The sequence below is a fragment of the Monodon monoceros genome, unplaced genomic scaffold (genome assembly GCF_005190385.1).
Source record: "Monodon monoceros isolate NGI ecotype Baffin Bay Population unplaced genomic scaffold, NGI_Narwhal_1 Super_Scaffold_6, whole genome shotgun sequence".
In the NCBI taxonomy this organism is placed as follows: domain Eukaryota; kingdom Metazoa; phylum Chordata; class Mammalia; order Artiodactyla; family Monodontidae; genus Monodon; species Monodon monoceros.
Window position 1 is genome coordinate 40481919 of NW_021703783.1, and position 16448 is coordinate 40498366.

The 16448-nt window shown below is 47.1% G+C and overlaps 1 protein-coding gene across 1 annotated transcript; it reads right to left on the reverse strand.

Moving 5' to 3' along the window:
- Positions 1–6969: 6969 nt before the first annotated feature.
- Positions 6970–16448, reverse strand: CSAD (cysteine sulfinic acid decarboxylase). Its single transcript, XM_029205448.1, has 15 exons — positions 16388–16448; positions 16019–16155; positions 15617–15743; positions 15447–15537; positions 14999–15105; positions 14424–14539; positions 13874–13953; positions 13506–13560; positions 9864–9980; positions 9717–9781; positions 9350–9431; positions 8730–8929; positions 8523–8574; positions 8273–8362; positions 6970–7486 (listed from the first exon to the last, which is right to left on the reverse strand). Exons 2-15 carry the CDS (start codon positions 16142–16144, stop codon positions 7313–7315), a joined length of 1482 nt encoding a protein of 493 aa, XP_029061281.1. The 5' UTR covers positions 16145–16155; positions 16388–16448; the 3' UTR covers positions 6970–7312.

Sequence of the window (16448 nt, forward strand, 5' to 3'; positions counted from 1 at the left end):
CTCCAATAAAGATATTTTTTTAAAAGGTCCCTTATCAGATATATGATTTGCAAATATCTTCTTCCATTCTTTAGATTTTCTTTTCACCTCCTTGATGCACAAACTTTGAAGCACAAAAGTTTTAAATTTTGATGAGATTCAATTTATCTATTTTTTTCTTTGGTTGCTTGTGCTTTGGTGTCATTCATAAGAAGGCTTTGCCTGACCCAACCTCACAAAGATTTACTCCTCTATTTTGTTCCAAGAGTTTTATAGTTTTAGCTCTTACATTTAGTTCCATGATCTATTATGAGTTAATTTTTGTGTATAATGTGACAAAGGGTTTCGACTTTGCATGAGGCTATCCAGTTGTCCCAGCATCGTTTGTTGAAAAGACTATTCTTTCCTCTAATGAATTGTCTTGGCAGCCTTGTTGAAAAGCAATAAAGTGGAAATGTGAGCGTTTACTTCTGGATCCTCAATCTATGCCGTTGACCTGCATGTGTATCCTGTAAACCACATTGTCTTGATTACTATAGCTTTGTAGTAATCAAAGCTTCCATTGTAATCGAAGTTCCATTCAGGACACGGTACTGTCTCATTGATGTGTGACAGTATGTGGCAGAAGGGAATAGCACCACAACACCTCCAGTTGACAGTAAAAACATTTAAACCTCTGAGCCAACTTTAAAATGTATGTGATTATAAGTAAAAACTAAAAATACCATGCTACAAACTAAGGAAATGTGCAAGCTCATTACACTGGCACCAGAGAATTTGCTAAAAATGAACTTCAGGAATTTTTCAAAACTAGGCCATCGACTACTGGATTCCTCTAACATGTGGAAACTGGATCTCAAGAACCAAAGAAGTATCAGTCTAGAAAAGAAAGAACAGAATTATTACATTTGGGGTATAAAATTAAAGAGATGCTGGCTTGTACAAACAAAAGATATTCCTCTTTAGAATAAAATACATCTTCTGCTTAAGAGACAGACACTTTTGTGACCTTGTCAAGAACCTGAGCTTTGCCCAGCCTCAGCTGCCTTATTTGTAAAATACGGCTTTAAAAAATCTACCTAAAGGCCAAGGTTGTACAGATGAGTACCTGTTCTGGCCTTTTAATTGCAAGACCAAAAATTCTATGAAACTTGGAATGCTAATGCTAAACCAGGGTCTGCAAGAGCATTGCCATCTTCATACAATACCCAATCTGCAAGCATCCCAACTCTGTACCTCACCCCCCACCTACCATCCTAGTTTATCAACCCATTCTCTCTGCTGCCCCTGTGCTAGCTCTCAGGGGAACCGCATTTCCCCCTTTAGAACTCTGGCTTTTTGTTTCCCTTAGCACAGTTATGATGGGTTAGGAGATCCAAAAGGATGTTAGTTTAAATTTTTTAATTACATGAATAGGGACTTCCCTGGTGGCACAGTGGTTAAGAATCCACCCGCCAATGCAAGGGACACAGGTTCGAGCCCTGGTCCGGGAAGATCCCACATGCCGCGGAGCAACTACACCCGTGCACCACAACTACTGAGCCTGCACTCTAGAGCCCGCGAGCCACAACTACTGAGCCGACGTGCCACAACTACTGAAGCCCGCACTCTTAGAGCCTGTGCTCCACAACGAGAGAAGCCACCGCAATGAGAAGCCTGTGCACTGCAACGAAGAGTAGCCCCCCTCGCTGCAACTAGAGAAAAGCCCGCGCGCAGCACCAAAGACCCGACCCAGCCAAAAATAAATAAATAAATAAATAAAGTACATGAATATATCCAGTACCTATGAATATACCTGGTGCCTAGATTGTGGTTTCTAAATGCCATTCTCCGCTAAAAGGAATCAGGGCTCCTTGCTGATTGCAAGAGTGGGCAAAGAAGGGACAAGATTTTTGCTGTGCCAGGAAAAAAGGCAGTGTTTTTAAAAAAAGTCATGTTTAAAGGACATGGGAGCCAGATTAAAGCAGCTCTCTATGGTCAAAACTGGGACAATCTGAGCATTAAAAATAAGTAAGGTTAGAAATGGATTATAAGTTACTTAATAAAACAAGGGTCTGGGACTTCCCTGGTGGTCCAGTGGTTAAGACTCCGCGCTCCCAGTGCAGGGGGCCTGGGTTGGATCCCTGGTTGGGGAACTAAGATCCCACATACCGCAACTAAGCCCGTGCGCCGCAACTAGAGAAGCCCGCGCACTCCAATGAAGACCCACCGCAGCCAGAAAAGAAGGGTCCATATTGAAATATATATATGACTAAATGAATAAGGGGAAAGGAGGGCTCTTCTTTATAGTCAAATGCCAAATTATAAAAGTGGAGGGAATGTTGGAGTTAGAAAACCACCATTTGGCAATCGTTATGATAAAAGTTGGTTTGGCAAGCATCGTGAATGGATACTAAGTCTAGATGGGGAAAATATGAAGAGGAACAGGGTATCAGCAAAATCTCAAAATGTCTCCTTACAGATTATTAGCTGCAAAGGGCACAATAATAACCATGCCTTGGAGAAACCAGACACCACCTTGACCACTTTTGACTTTGATCAAAGTTACATCACCAGTAAGGAACAGATGGCCATTGTGGCTGTTGTGATGTGCTTCTCTGAAAAGGATACACGTGACAAGTCATATTGCAGCTTAGAATGCTAACCTGAATCCAGTCATGAGGAAGCCTCAGGAAAAAACAAACTGATGACCATTCTATAATATAACTGGCTTGTATTCTTTTAAAATGTCAATGTTAATGATAAAGAAAGGCTGAGCAACTATTTTAGAGTAAAGAAGACAAGAAGACATGACAACTAAATGCAATACATGATCCTGGACTGGGATCTTGTACTGGAAGGGGAAAATGCCATAAAGAGCATTGTTGGGACAATCAACAACTTTGGAATATAGACTTTATCTATCTACCTATCAATTTATTTAGGCTGCGTCGGGTCTTAGTTGCGGCATGAGGGCTCTTTGTTGTGGCACGGGCTTCTCTCTAGTTGTGGCATGTGGATTTTCTCTCTCTAGTTGTGGCGTGCAGGCTCCAGAGAGTGTGGGCTCTGTAGTTTGCGGCATGCAGGCCCTCTTGTTGAGGCGTGGGAGCTCAGTAGCTGTGGCGCACGGGCTGCCCCGCGGCATGTGGGATCTTAGTTCCCCGACCAGGGATCGAACCCGCGTTCCCTGCATTGGAAGGCGGATTCATTACCACTGGACCACCAGGGAAGTCCCTGGAATATGGACTTCAGATGAAAGTATGGTGTCACTGTTAAATTTCCTGAATTTGATCATCATATCATGGTTAAAATAAAATTCTTGTCCTTGGGAAATATGCACTAGAGTATTAAGAAATAAAGAGGCATATTGTTTATAACCGACTCTCAAATAGTTCTGAAAAAAAAAGTTATAGTACATACATAATGATAAAGAAAATTTGTCAAAATGTGAAAATTGATAAATTCAGGTGAAGAGTATATAGAAGTTCTTGCAACTTTTCTGTAAGTTTCAAATTATTTCAAAATAAAAAGATTTTTTAAAGGTATATAAAGAGGAGAAATAGCCAACTTAGGACCTAGGGCGCATAAGAACAGTTCCAGGTGTCCAAACTCTGACTTTACTGTTGTTTGCACCCTTTCATCCACTGTCCTAAAAAGACTCTTACCCCAACCTTGCCGTATCCAAGGTGCCCCACCCAGCTTTTAGCTTCCCAGCCCTCGGCCTACCATGCTGTGAAGTCACCATTTTCCTTCCCCTGTCATGGGGAGGCTAGCCTCTTGTATACTTTGACTCCTTTAAACAAAAGAAAAAACCCACTCAAACATTGTAATTCACCCAGGTGTTCCCAACGACCTTGCTTCCTGTTTGATGGTAATACGATTTCTCCAGGCCAAGGGCAAGATGGATGACCGAAACTGTGAATGTCTTCATTCTTCCCGCAAGCGACAGATCCACAGCATACGGTTAATAAAATGGCCCTGATACCCACACACTATGAATTATGTACACCTGTCAACAGAAGCAGACTAGACCCATGGTTAAGAGCCAGAGGAAGATGGTCTGAATTTGGCTTTGACTCACCACTTAAAAGTTGTGTGACTGGGCTTCCCTAGTGGCGCAGTGGTTGAGAGTCCGCCTGCCGTATACGGGGGACATGGGTTCGTGCCCCGGTCCGGGAAGATCCCACATGCTGCAGAGCGGCTGGGCCTGTGAGCCATGGCCGCTGAGCCTGCGCGTCCGAAGCCTGTGCTCCGCAACGGGAGAGGCCACAACAGTGAGAGGCCCGCGCACCGCAAAAAAAAAAAAAAAGTTGTGTGACTGAGAGCAAGTCAACTAGTACCTGGAGCTCATTAACCATTCACTTAACATTACCCACCTTGTAAGTACAAGACTCCACTTTGGGAAGCAATGATACAAAATCTCTGCTCCCAGAGCTTACATTCTAGCTGAGTGAGACCAGGGCAAGCAGGTGCAGGGGAAGTAAGTAAGTAAGTAAATAAATAAATTATAGTGTATGCCAGATGCTTATACATGCCATGGAGAAAAACAAGGCAGATGTAACAACAGAGGGTGAAAATGTAATTTTAGATCAACAATTCAAGGAAGGCTTCAATAAGTCAGTGACATCTGAACAAAAATCTAAAGGCAATGAGGGAGCGAATCATGTAGATGGGTGAACACTCAGGCCACATGGGCAGCAGGTGCAAAGGGCCTGGAGCAGGGACAGGCCTCAGTTGAGGGATGATTGCTTTAGTCTTAGGTGGGCTCTTGGAAGGCAAGACAAGGAATTACGCACAGCAGGAGCTCAGTATATGTTGATGGGAGAGAAAAAGGAAGAGAGAGACTACCATACTATATCCAGAGATTTTGAGATTGAATTTTGGGAATGGAGGAAAAGAAGAATCCGTTTCATAAAGCTGGAGAAAAATAGGTGATTCACTGATTTTACGTCCTGTCTTTCTAGCCTTCTCTTTTTTCTTTTAATTTATTTAGTTTTGGCTGCGTTTGGGTCTTCATTGCTGCGTGCAGGCTTTGTCTAACTGCGGCGAGTGGGGGCTACTCTTCGTTGCGGTGCACGGGCTTCTCATTGTGGTGGTTTCTCTTGTTGTGGAGCACGGGATCTAGGTGTGTGGGATTCAGTAGTTGTGGCGCGTGGGCTCAGTAGTTGTGACGCATGGGCTTAGCTGCTCCATGGCATGTGGAATCTTCCCCGACCAGGGATCAAACCCGTGTTTCCTGCATTGGCAGGCGGGTTCTTAACCACTGTGCCACCAGGGAAGTCCTCTGGCCTTCTCTTAAACATACTTCAAAGATGGAGATGATTCAAGGAATTTGAAGATTTCATTTTTGTTTTGCTTTCTGGCTTTGCTTTGAGCTGAAAAATAAGGACTTTTTTAGTTTGCTTTTACTATGTTTAAGACATTTTTCAGATAAATAGAACTCTTTAGGGCTTGGAGCTCAAATTATTAGTACTCTTAAAACAAATTTATTATTTGGAAGAAATTAGATACCATTTATTGCAAGAATAACAAGTTTACAGGGAAATTATTAGTAATTTATGAATAGAAAATCTTTTTTCCCCCAAATGGTCAAGAGAATTGGGTTTGAGATTTGGATGTTCTTTTGCTATGGTTTGTATGGTCTGTATTTGCTTCTTCAAATAACTTTGGATGACTCTTACATGACCACGTTATTGTTTTCATAAATGGTATTTTTAGGAATTGGAAATAACAGAAAGTTCTGGTAGACTTGCCACTTGTCCTAAATAACTTGTGTAGCTAAATGCCTCTTTCCCAAAAAGTGACTGAAAAGCAACATCAGACCAGGATTTTAAGTGTTAAATGGATGTTTTTATGTAAGACAGTAGCAATAACAGAAGACATAACAGTGGTTGGTTCCGTTGCTGGGCTTTTTTTTTTCAACTTGGTTTCTGTTGTTTAAATTACAGAAGGAACATTCTTACTTTTTTGGTGTGTGTGAAGATTTTTCAAGAGTGATAAGTGGACAAGGTTCTCGTCTCAAGATACAACAAGTGCCCATTTTGTTTTCAGTGTCATTAAAGTATAATTAACTTTTTTAAAATTAATTAATTTATTTATTTGGCTGCATCAGGTCTCAGTTGCGGCAGGGGGGCTCCGTAGTTGTGGCTCACCAGCTCTGTAGTTGTGGCAATGTGGGCTCCTTAGTTGTGGCATGTGAACACTTAGTTGCAGCACATATGTGGGATCTAGTTCCCAGGCCTGGGACCAAACCCGGGGCCCCTGCTTTGGGAGCACGGAGTCTTATCCACTGCACCACCAGGGAAGTCCCAAAGTACAATTAATTTTACAGTAACTCCACTTTTGATCTTTTCTCTCCCACTCAAGAGTTTTGGGAAAATTTTTTCCTATTTTTAGCCTCTCTTCTACCTTTACTTTTTTACAAATTTGCATTCTCCACTATTTTGTTGAAAGATAACAAACTTCACAATATACCAAAATAATACAGCTGAAAATTTAACTTTATTATTTTCCTATTTAAAAGTAATAGAGGGGGGCTTCCCTGGTGGCGCAGTGGTTAAGAGTCCGCCTACCAATGCAGGGGACACGGGTTCGAGCCGTGGTCCGGGAAGATCCCACATGCCGTGGAGCAATTAAGCCCGTGCACCACAATTACTGAGCCTGCGATCTAGAGCCCACAAGCCACAACTACTGAGCCCGTGTGCCACAACTACTGAAGCCCGCGTGCCTAGAGCCCGTGCTCCGCAAGAAGAGAAGCCACCGCAATGAGAAGCCCACGCACCGTAACAAAGAGGGGCCCCCACTCCCCGCAACTAGAGAAAGCCCGCGCACAGCAACAAAGACCCAACGCAGCCAAAAATAAATAAATTTATAAAATAAAAAGCAATAGATACTCCTTATATCATAAAAGGGGCGCACAAAAGGTATAAAGAAGTTAATTTTCAAATTACCTGTAATCCCATCCCAGAGAAAACTATTAACATTTTGGCATATTTCATCTCATCAGTCTTTTCCTATGTATTTTTGAATGCAGCTCAGATATTACCATACATAAAGTCTTATATCCAGCTTTTTCAACATATTATATTAAAATTATTTTTCTCTTATCTATAAAAATCCTCTTTGTAAACATAATTTTAATGGCAGAGTAATATTCCATCATATGGATATACTATCATTTATTTAAACATTCTCTTAATATCAGATACTTAAAGGAGAGTTCGTGGGTCAAAGCACATAAAAATGAAGACAGCTTTGTTTCCTGGAGAGGTTGTTCTTGAGAACACGGGGAGGGGATACAGGGAGATGGTAAGGGTTGGGGGAGGGGTCCAGGCCAGCAGCAAGAAGGAGCAGCTCAGAGGTCCTGGCCCAGCCGTTCCAGTTCATTCAGCAGGAAGTCCATATCCGCCCGCGTCAGCGCAGGGTTGGCCACGACCATGCGGAAGAAGTTGCCCCGGGTACCATGGGGCTGGTAGCCAATCATCATGGAGCCCTTCCTCACCATGCGCTCCTTGAGGATTGGGGCCACCTGTGGGAGGAGTGGAGCAACCTTCCAGCTGCAGCCTGGGGTCAGGTGAGGGGCTGGGCTCCCCAACTTGCACCTCCCTCCACCCAGACACCTTCCAGAGACAGCAACTCACGGCTCGGATCCTGACGTGGCCCCAGTTTACCCTTGCCACCACATCCAGCCCACTGGACCTTCTCTACCTCCTGCCTTCTTTCCCGTCTCACCATTCTCCACGTTACCACATGGGCCATTTTCTGCTAAATCCTGACTTTTCACTGAATCTCAACACTGCTTTTTCAGTCTAACTTCAAGCCTTCACCATCCTCGACACCTTCTTCTCCCCTCTCTGAATTCCTATAACATTTTTGATGTTTCATATCATATGCAGCACCTAGTACCGATCTATCCTTAGCGACCAGGACATACCTCCTGGCCTGACAGGGTCGCTCTGTCCCCAGCATTAGTGAGCAGAACTCCAAGATCTTTCTGCCTCACATCTCTGTCCTGGGCCTGAGCTCCCAGCAGAATGCCCCACACCAATGATCTATGTACTTCACACTGGTGACTTTTCTTGTAATGCCCCTCTCCGTCTTCTTCTTACTTTCCAGAAGCATACCTTATCCCCCATTCCCAGCCTCACAGAAATGAGGACAAGTGGGTGTCGTCTTCCAGTTCACGGTCCCCACCTCAGGAGCAAGAGACTAGCCAAGGGAACTGCCATGCCACTTACAGACAGCAGGGGGCGGAAACACACCAGCTGCATCGGTTCCCTAATGGGTTAACCAGAGCAGGGAGGAGACTGCCTACCTTAGCCAGCCTTTCACCATAATCCGGACTCCCCTTCTTCTCCCGCAGACTGGGGGGCACGAACCAGAAACACACGTTGACAAATTCAGGCTGGGAGGAATGAGGAAGAGGAAGGTGTGAGCTGAGGAAGGGGGACCGTTCCCCTCTCACTGCCCCTCTTCCCCAACTAGGGCTCTGCTGGGGAAGAGGGGCAGTGAGAGGGGAACGGTAGGGGGACAGGGGATGAAAAAGAGCACAAGGTCGGTCGTACCTCCATGACCAACTCAAAAGTTTCCCGCTTCTTCAATTCCTCCACCAGGTACCTGTGAACACAGAGTGAGACATCATGGGTGGAGGAGGAAAGGCAGAGATACAGAAACAAAAGCAACCCAGAGAGTGAGTCAAGAGACACTAAGAGCAGGAAAGGGGTGCAGGGCTGGAGCCCGGAGAGGGGAAACGGGACTGCCCCCACTCCTACCGGGCAAGGGCAAAGGCCTGGTCCACACGCCGCTCCAGCCCCTGCCCGCCCTGTGCCTTCCACATGAGCCACAGCTTCAGACAGTCCACGCGGCGGCCACACTGCACCACCTTGTCTCCAGTGTCCAGAGCCACATCATAGAACTTGTCCTGCTGGAACAGGTAGCTGGCCTGGGACCCGTGGCAGCGCTTGAGCAGGTTCTGTGGAGGGTGAGGAGACAGTCAGACCCACCCTCCCCGCCGAGGTTTCCTCCAGAGCTGCACTGGGCCATTTCTTAGCTCAGTCCACATGCTTCTTTCCCTGGAACCAGGCGGCACTGATGGGACGGCTGCCAGCTGACTGAAACCCTCTCTCTGGGTTTTCTTCCAACACTCAGAGTTCTTCCCAAATGACCCAGGATCCCTCCGATTACGACTTAAGCTGGGAACTTTTTCCTTTGCATGAAGACAGGGGAGTGAGGGAGCCCACTACAGGGGATTAGGGTGGTCACAGATATTCAGCTTCAGATGGCATGGCAAGGAGAACGTGGTAAGGCCAGGAGCTCCTCTCAGGTGGCATAGAAAAGAAGACAGAGGTCCAGGGTGGGAGGTGGTGCCAGGGCGGGGGAGGGGCAGACCCACCGAGGTGTCCCGGAGAAGAAGAGCTGAGCACTGTAGGCCTGCAGAGAGGAGCTTGTGGGGATTCCAGGCCACGGAGTCAGCCCTGGGGTGGGCACAGCAAAGGAGGGTCAGCTGGCTCCCCCTCAAGCTGCCCAACCAGAGCCCCAACCTTTCCAGACCTCCAGTAAGAGGGGCTTCGGTCTCACCCCGGCCCAGCAGAAGAATTTCCAGGTCTGACGTCTGACCTCCCAGCCCCAATCAACCATCTCTCCAATCTCCCTCCTACCAGCCTCCTTCCCCTACCCCCATCTGAGCTCCCTGGTCCAAGACTACTCTCTGGATCAAGGATTTGAAGGGTGAGATTCAGGGCGTAGGGGGCTGTATGCACCTCTGGATCCCATTCAGGAGATGTCTATGTGTCTGTGACAGCAGGACACTCCCTCCCCAGGCGGCCTGTGGAGCAAAAGGAACAATGTGGGCTTTGGCCTTGGCCTCAGTTCAGCCCACCCCATCCTCAGGCCTGAGTACCACTCACATCCACGTGCAGCCACAGTCCATGACGCTGGCACACGTCTGCAACTGCCTCCAGAGGGTCAAAGGCCCCCAGCACGGTAGTGCCAGAGGTGGCACTGACCAGGAATGGCACAGCACCCTGTGGCAAAAATACAGAGGGAGAAAGAGGCTGTGAAGTCATCTCAAGAGCTACCCAGAGCCTGGTGCTGAGATCCAGCTCTATAAACTCTTCACATGCCTGACCTGGGCCCTTGCAACCTTACTGTGTGTTACTATCCCCTTTAATTTGCAAGTTAGGACACTGAGATTCAGAGGAGTTAAGAAACCTGCCCCCAAGCTGAAACCCAGAGATGGAATTCAAACCTAGGTCTGTCTGATGGTCTATTTCCAAAGTGCATACTCTTTCAACAAAGTTGAATGTCTTACTGGAAGATCAAAATGCTATTTTAAATATCCTAATAGTACAAAAGTTTATGAGGAACTTGAATTAGTATTCAAAAAACTACAACAAAGAAATGCGCAGGCCCAGATGGCTTCACTAATGAGTTGTACAAAACATTAAAAAAAGAACTGATACCAGCTAGGGCTTCCCTGGTGGCGCAGTGGTTAAGAGTCCACCTGCCAATGCAGGGGACATGGGTTCGAGCCCTGGTCTGGGAAGATCCCACATGCCGCGGAGCAACTAAGCCCGTGTGCCACAACTACTGAGCTTGCGCTCTAGAGCCCGCGAGCCACAACTACTGAAACCCGCGCGCCTAGAGCCCGTGCTCCGCAAGAAGAGAAGCCACCGCAATGAGAAGCCCGCACTGCAGCGAAGAGCAGACCCCGCTTGCCGCAACTAGAGAAAGCCCGCGTGCAGCAACGAAGACCCAACGCAGCCAAAAATAAACAAATTTAAAATTAATGAATTAAAAAAAAAAAAGAATTGATACCAGCTCTTCATCAGCTTCCAAAAAAAAAAAGAAGAGGAAGGAACACTTCTGAATTCATCCTATGAAGTGATTATACCCTGATACCAAAACCAGACAAAGTATCACAAGAAAACTACAGAATATATCTCTTCTAAATATAGACATAAAAATCTACAAAACACTAGCAAAATAAAATCAGCAACATATAAAAATAATGATACACCATGACAAAGGGGGATTTGTCCCAAGAGTGCAAGCTTGGTTTAACATCCCAAAATCAATTAATGTAATACATCCTATCATAGAATAAACGAAAAAAAACCACATCTCAATGTGGTTTATTGATCATCTCAGTAGACACAGAAAAACATTTGACAAAATCCAACACTCCTTCATGATATAAACACTCAAAAAACTAGGATTTGAAGGGAACTTCCTTAACCTGATAAAGGGCAACTACAACACCCACAGCTAACATCATACTCAATGGCGAAAGACTGAAAGCCTTCCCCCTAAGATCAGGAACAAGACATGGATGTTCACGCTCCTCATTTCTATTCAACATTGTGCTGAGGTTCTAGCAGGGCAATTAGGTAAAAAAAAATAAGAGCCATCCAGATTGGAAAGGAAAAGAGCAAAATTATCTGTTTTTACAGATAACATTATATTATACCGAGTAAATCCTAAGGAATCCACTAAAAAAAACTATTAGAATTAATAAATGAGTTCAGCAAGTTCGCAGGGTACAAGATCAATATTCAAAAATCAGTTGTATTTCTACACATTAGCAGTGAACAACCCAAAAATGGAATTAAGAAAACAATTTCATTTATAAGAACATCAAAAACAATAAAATACTTAGGAATAAATTCAACAAAAGAAGTGCAAAACATATACTCTGAAAACTACAAAGCACTGTTGAAAGAAATCAAAGAAGACCTAAATAAATGGAGGCATTCCATGTTCATGGATCTACAGATTGATCACATCCCTATCAAAATCCCAGTTGGCTTCTTTGCAGACATTGACAAGCTGATCCTAAAATTCAAATGGAAATTTAAGGGACCCAGAAAGCCAAAACCATCCTGAAAAAGAACAAAGTTGGAGGACTCACACATCTGATTTCAAAATTTCCTACAAAGCTATATTAAGACAATGTGGTCTATAGGATAGACATGCAGATCAATGGAATAGACCGAGAGTCCAGAAATAAATCCTCACACTTACACTCAATGGATTTTAACAAGGATGCCAAGACAATTCATTGGGGAAAGAACAGTCTTCTCAAAAACCGATGCTGCGACCATTTGCATGTGGAGATATATACATTTTTTTAAAATTTATACTTAAATACATAGTTGAGGTATTTTCATGTTAACATATATATTCCCATCTTATTCTTTTAAATGGCTGCATACTACTCCAACAATAACAACAATGGCAGCTAATATTTATATACTGCTTCACTGTTCTAAGTGCTTTACACATAATTTATTTAAGCCTTACAACAACCCTATAAGTTCTATATTATGCTCATTTTACAAAGGAAGAAACTGACACAGATACATCATAATTTATCTATTGATGGATATTTAAATTTTTTTTTTAATTTTACACTTCGCTCCAGTGCACACAATTCTAAGCACTTGTGATGATGATTTATAAACTAATCCTAGCAGCAGGACACAGAGTCAGTGGATAGATACATTTAAAATGGTATAGGACTTCTCTGGTGGTCCAGTGGCTAAGACTCCGTGCTCCCAATGCAGAGGGCTCGGGTTCGATCTCTGGTCAGGAAACTAGATCCCACATGCCACAACTAAGAGTTCACATGGGACTTCCCTGGTGGCGCAGTGGTTAAGAATCTGCCCGCCAATGCGGGGGACATGGGTTTGAGCCCTGGTCCGGGAAGATTCCACATGCTGTGGAGCAACTAAGCCCATGCGCCACAACTACTGAGCCTGCGCTCTAGAGCCCGCGAGGGGGAACCCCATGCCACAACTAGTGAAGACCGCGCGCCTAGAGCCTGTGCTCCACAACAAGAGAAGCCACCACAATGAGAAGCCCACACACCTCAAAGAAAAGTAGCCCCCTCTCGAAGCAACTAGAGAAAAGCCCGCACGCAGCAACGAAGACCCAATGCAGCCAGAAATAAATAAATAAATTTATTTAAAAAAAAAAAAAAAGAGTTCACATGCCGCAACTAAAAGATCCTGCATGCCACAACTAAGACCCGCAGCAGCCAAATAAATAAATAAATATTTGTAAATAAATAAATAAGTAAATAAAAATGGTATCGATAGTGCTGAAACGCCCTCCAAGACGGCTGCAGCAGTTCCCATGTCCCCTAGTGCGGAGGGGCGTGCAGGGGCCTCCACATCTCCCATTGCTCCAAGTCCGCATTGCTCACCACTGGCCCGCACATCTTCCTGAACTTCCTGCACAGACCCTGCCAGCTCACAGAAACCTTCTGTGCTACACCTCAGGTCCCCAACATCCTCCCTGCGGTGCCCCTTGGGACTCCACTCAGTGACTCAGTCCTACCCCTGCCCTGCGATCCGATACTGCCCATGGGTCTCAGCAGGACTACAGTGTCCTTGCTCCCCAGGCATCACTTCAGCCCACCAGGGAAACGGGCACAGAGATCAGGGGGAGGGATGAGGGGAGCCATGAGTAGGCACAGGCCAAAGAACCCTCCAAGAAAGGAACAGAAGGGTCCCGTTCCACTGCCTCAGCACCCCTCACTCACTCACCTCAGCCTCAGCCAGGCCGACCTGCCTCTCCAGATCCTCAGGGATCATTTTCCCTCTGGAAAAGAAAACTCAGTGGGTAGGCGAGTAATAGGTTCTCTAGGCTGGGCAGCAGAACTGTCGAGAGCAGGGTAATGTGCAGTTAGCAATGCAGAGGCCACAGTGTTGATTTTTCCCTAAGAGGGGTAAACAGATCTCAGGGGACAGGGCGGAGACTCTAGCAGGCACTGGTAGACAGCAGAGGCAATTCGGTGGGAACAGAGCAGGGAGAGAAGTCCGCCGGGGTGTGCGCCAGAGGCCAGAGCCCCTGGCAATGAGAAGGCACACGGCGCCAGGCTGGGTCTGAGACATGCAGACAGAAGGACCTTCACCTCTCATCTGCCTTGACCATTCGGACACTGTCGGTGCCAAGTCCCAGAAAAGCAGCTCCTTTCTTGACAGAGTAATGACACTGTGGAGGAAGGCAGAGGGCAGGGAGGGTGGGGAGGAGAGAGACTGGTCAAACAGATGAGCCCCTGTAGGCCAGGGCTTCTGAAATACTCATGGGCCTACAAATCACCAGTGTGTCTGGTTAAAATGCAGATCCATCTTCAGTAGGTCTGGGCTGGGGCCCGAGATTCTGCATTCCTAACAAGCTCCCAGGTGATACTGATGCTGCTGGCCCATGGCCCATACTCTTAGCAGAAAGGGTGTGGACAGTGTACACTACACTGGATGCCCCTCTGCTACCCCCACACAGACGGCAAGGTGAACGGGGAGTGTTTACACAGCCCCCTTGGTTGGAAGGAAGCACATCCGCCTGGGGGCAGGCTGGTCTCGGAAGAGATGGGTCTGAGCAGGCAGAGGATCTGACAGGTCTCGGACTCAGCTGGCTGGAGATTAGAATCGGGGAGCCCAGGGTAGGCCTGTGCCTCTTCCCACCTCCTCTGATGTGAAAAGGGCCAGGGGTGGCAGTGCCCAGAGGCCCCTCTGTTTGCAATCCGGGTAGCGCTGATAGCGGGCCAGGTTCACAGCATACATGTTGGAGATGGAGCCACCTGTCACAGGGAAGGGGTGGTGGCAAGAGGGAGGGGCAGTGGGTCAAAACTGGAGCTTGGCTCTCTTGACCTCTCCACCCAGAAGAACTGATCAAAGAAGCACAAGTGATTGGCTACCAGGCCACGAGTTCTGAGGGCTCGACAAATGGCACGCTGGTAACCCAGACAGCGGGATCTGCAGATCCCGACTCCCCCTCCTTATCCGGGGCTGATCCCAGGATCCTCCACCACCCCACCCCACCCCACCCCCCCGCCAGGGCAGCAGGCACTGATGCCATGTATTATTTGGCAAACACGAGGATACGGGGGACTGGGCAGCTTCTCTCTGGTTTGGCCGGAGCCCAGCTGGAGAAGAAACAAAGAAGAATCACCCCTCCCTGCCAGCTTACAGCAAGAGAACAGTGGGGAAGGAGGAACCCTTGAAAAGGCCAAAGAAAGGCCCCCCTCCTGTTTACATACCAGGGCAGAAGACGCCGTCCCCAGAGCTCCAGCCCACCAGAGCCCGGAGTTTCTTCAACACCTCGTCTTCCATGAGGACAAACACGGGGGCGATCTCATATGTGTACCTGCCAGGAGAGGGAATGATGAGAATGGGAAAGAGACAGGGAGAGACTCTGCGAGGAGTTGGAGAGAGGAGGTGGACAGAGTGAGTGAGAGAGGGTCCAAAGAGAGGACTGAGTTGGTGAAAAAGAACCAGGGAGGAAAAGATGAGAAAAAACTGGAGCCGGGAGGCATGAGAAAGCTTGGGAAAGGAAGCCCAAAGGGTACGAGGGGAAAGACTCTGCCAGCAGAGATTCCCAGAAAAGACGGGGGGGTAAGCACCATTCTCCTCTCCTACCCACCGAGTGTGTCTCCCACAAACCCAAATCCTTTCGGGGTGGTGCAAGGGGGCCCTGGGATGGCTCACTGGCTGGTGTTGAGGCTCTCAGTGACAATGCGCCCGGCCAGGGCATGAGGATCCAACCCTGAGAAGAGCTGGTTGAAGAAACGAGGGTGACCTGGAGAAGGGAGACGAGGGCTCAGAGTGGAGCTGGGTACAAATTCTAGACGCGCCTCCCCGCAGGACCCAGGACCCACAGGTCTTCACACTGTAGCGGATCACAGCCCGGCAGCGCTCCAGGATCTGCTCCTGTGACTCCCCCTCATTCCGCAGCTCCAAATCCAGAAGCTGCTTCAGCTCCTCTGGCTCCCTCCACTCGCAGACCTAGGAGGAGAAGCGGGAGATTCTGGGGGCACTGAGGCACCCCACTGGCTGCCCAAACCACATCTCAGCAGATAGAAGACACCACCAAGCTGCACTTACAGCAAATTAGGAATATTTTCCAAGCAACACATGAACAAGGGTAAATAAACACAGTCTGGCCCAGTATGTCATCCCTGAGGCACACAGAGTGCTGAATTCTGGGGAGGAGCCTGCACAGAGGAGGAAAGTTCTCAGCCAAGTTTGATGGGCAGGAGGAGGGGGGAGAAAAGACCCACCTTCTCGGAGGCACTGGTCCCTTTCCGAATGACCTCATCCACCACAATCTCAAACACATCCCGGAGCAAGGCTTCTGCAGCCACGGCGTCCCCGTCAAGGGAGAGGAGTGGTTGAGAGTCAGCCATCAGGAGAAAACCTGTGAGCAGAGCAGGAGTTATTCCCTACTCAGCCTGGGGACCCCACCTGGACCTAACCAGCAAGAACTTCAACTCCGTAATGGGCCTAAGGCCTAGCCCCAGCCTTCACTGTACAGATAAGGCAAGTGAGAGCGCCCAGGGAGAGAGCCAGCAGAAACAGGTGGGAAAGAAGTGCTGAGCAGGTAGAATCCAGTGGCCACTGCTCACCAAAGGCACAGGTGAGAAGCTTACCTTTCTGCTCAGGTCTTCGTCCAGGTAAGCTGGAAGCAGGGGACACAACTGGCTTTTTAGA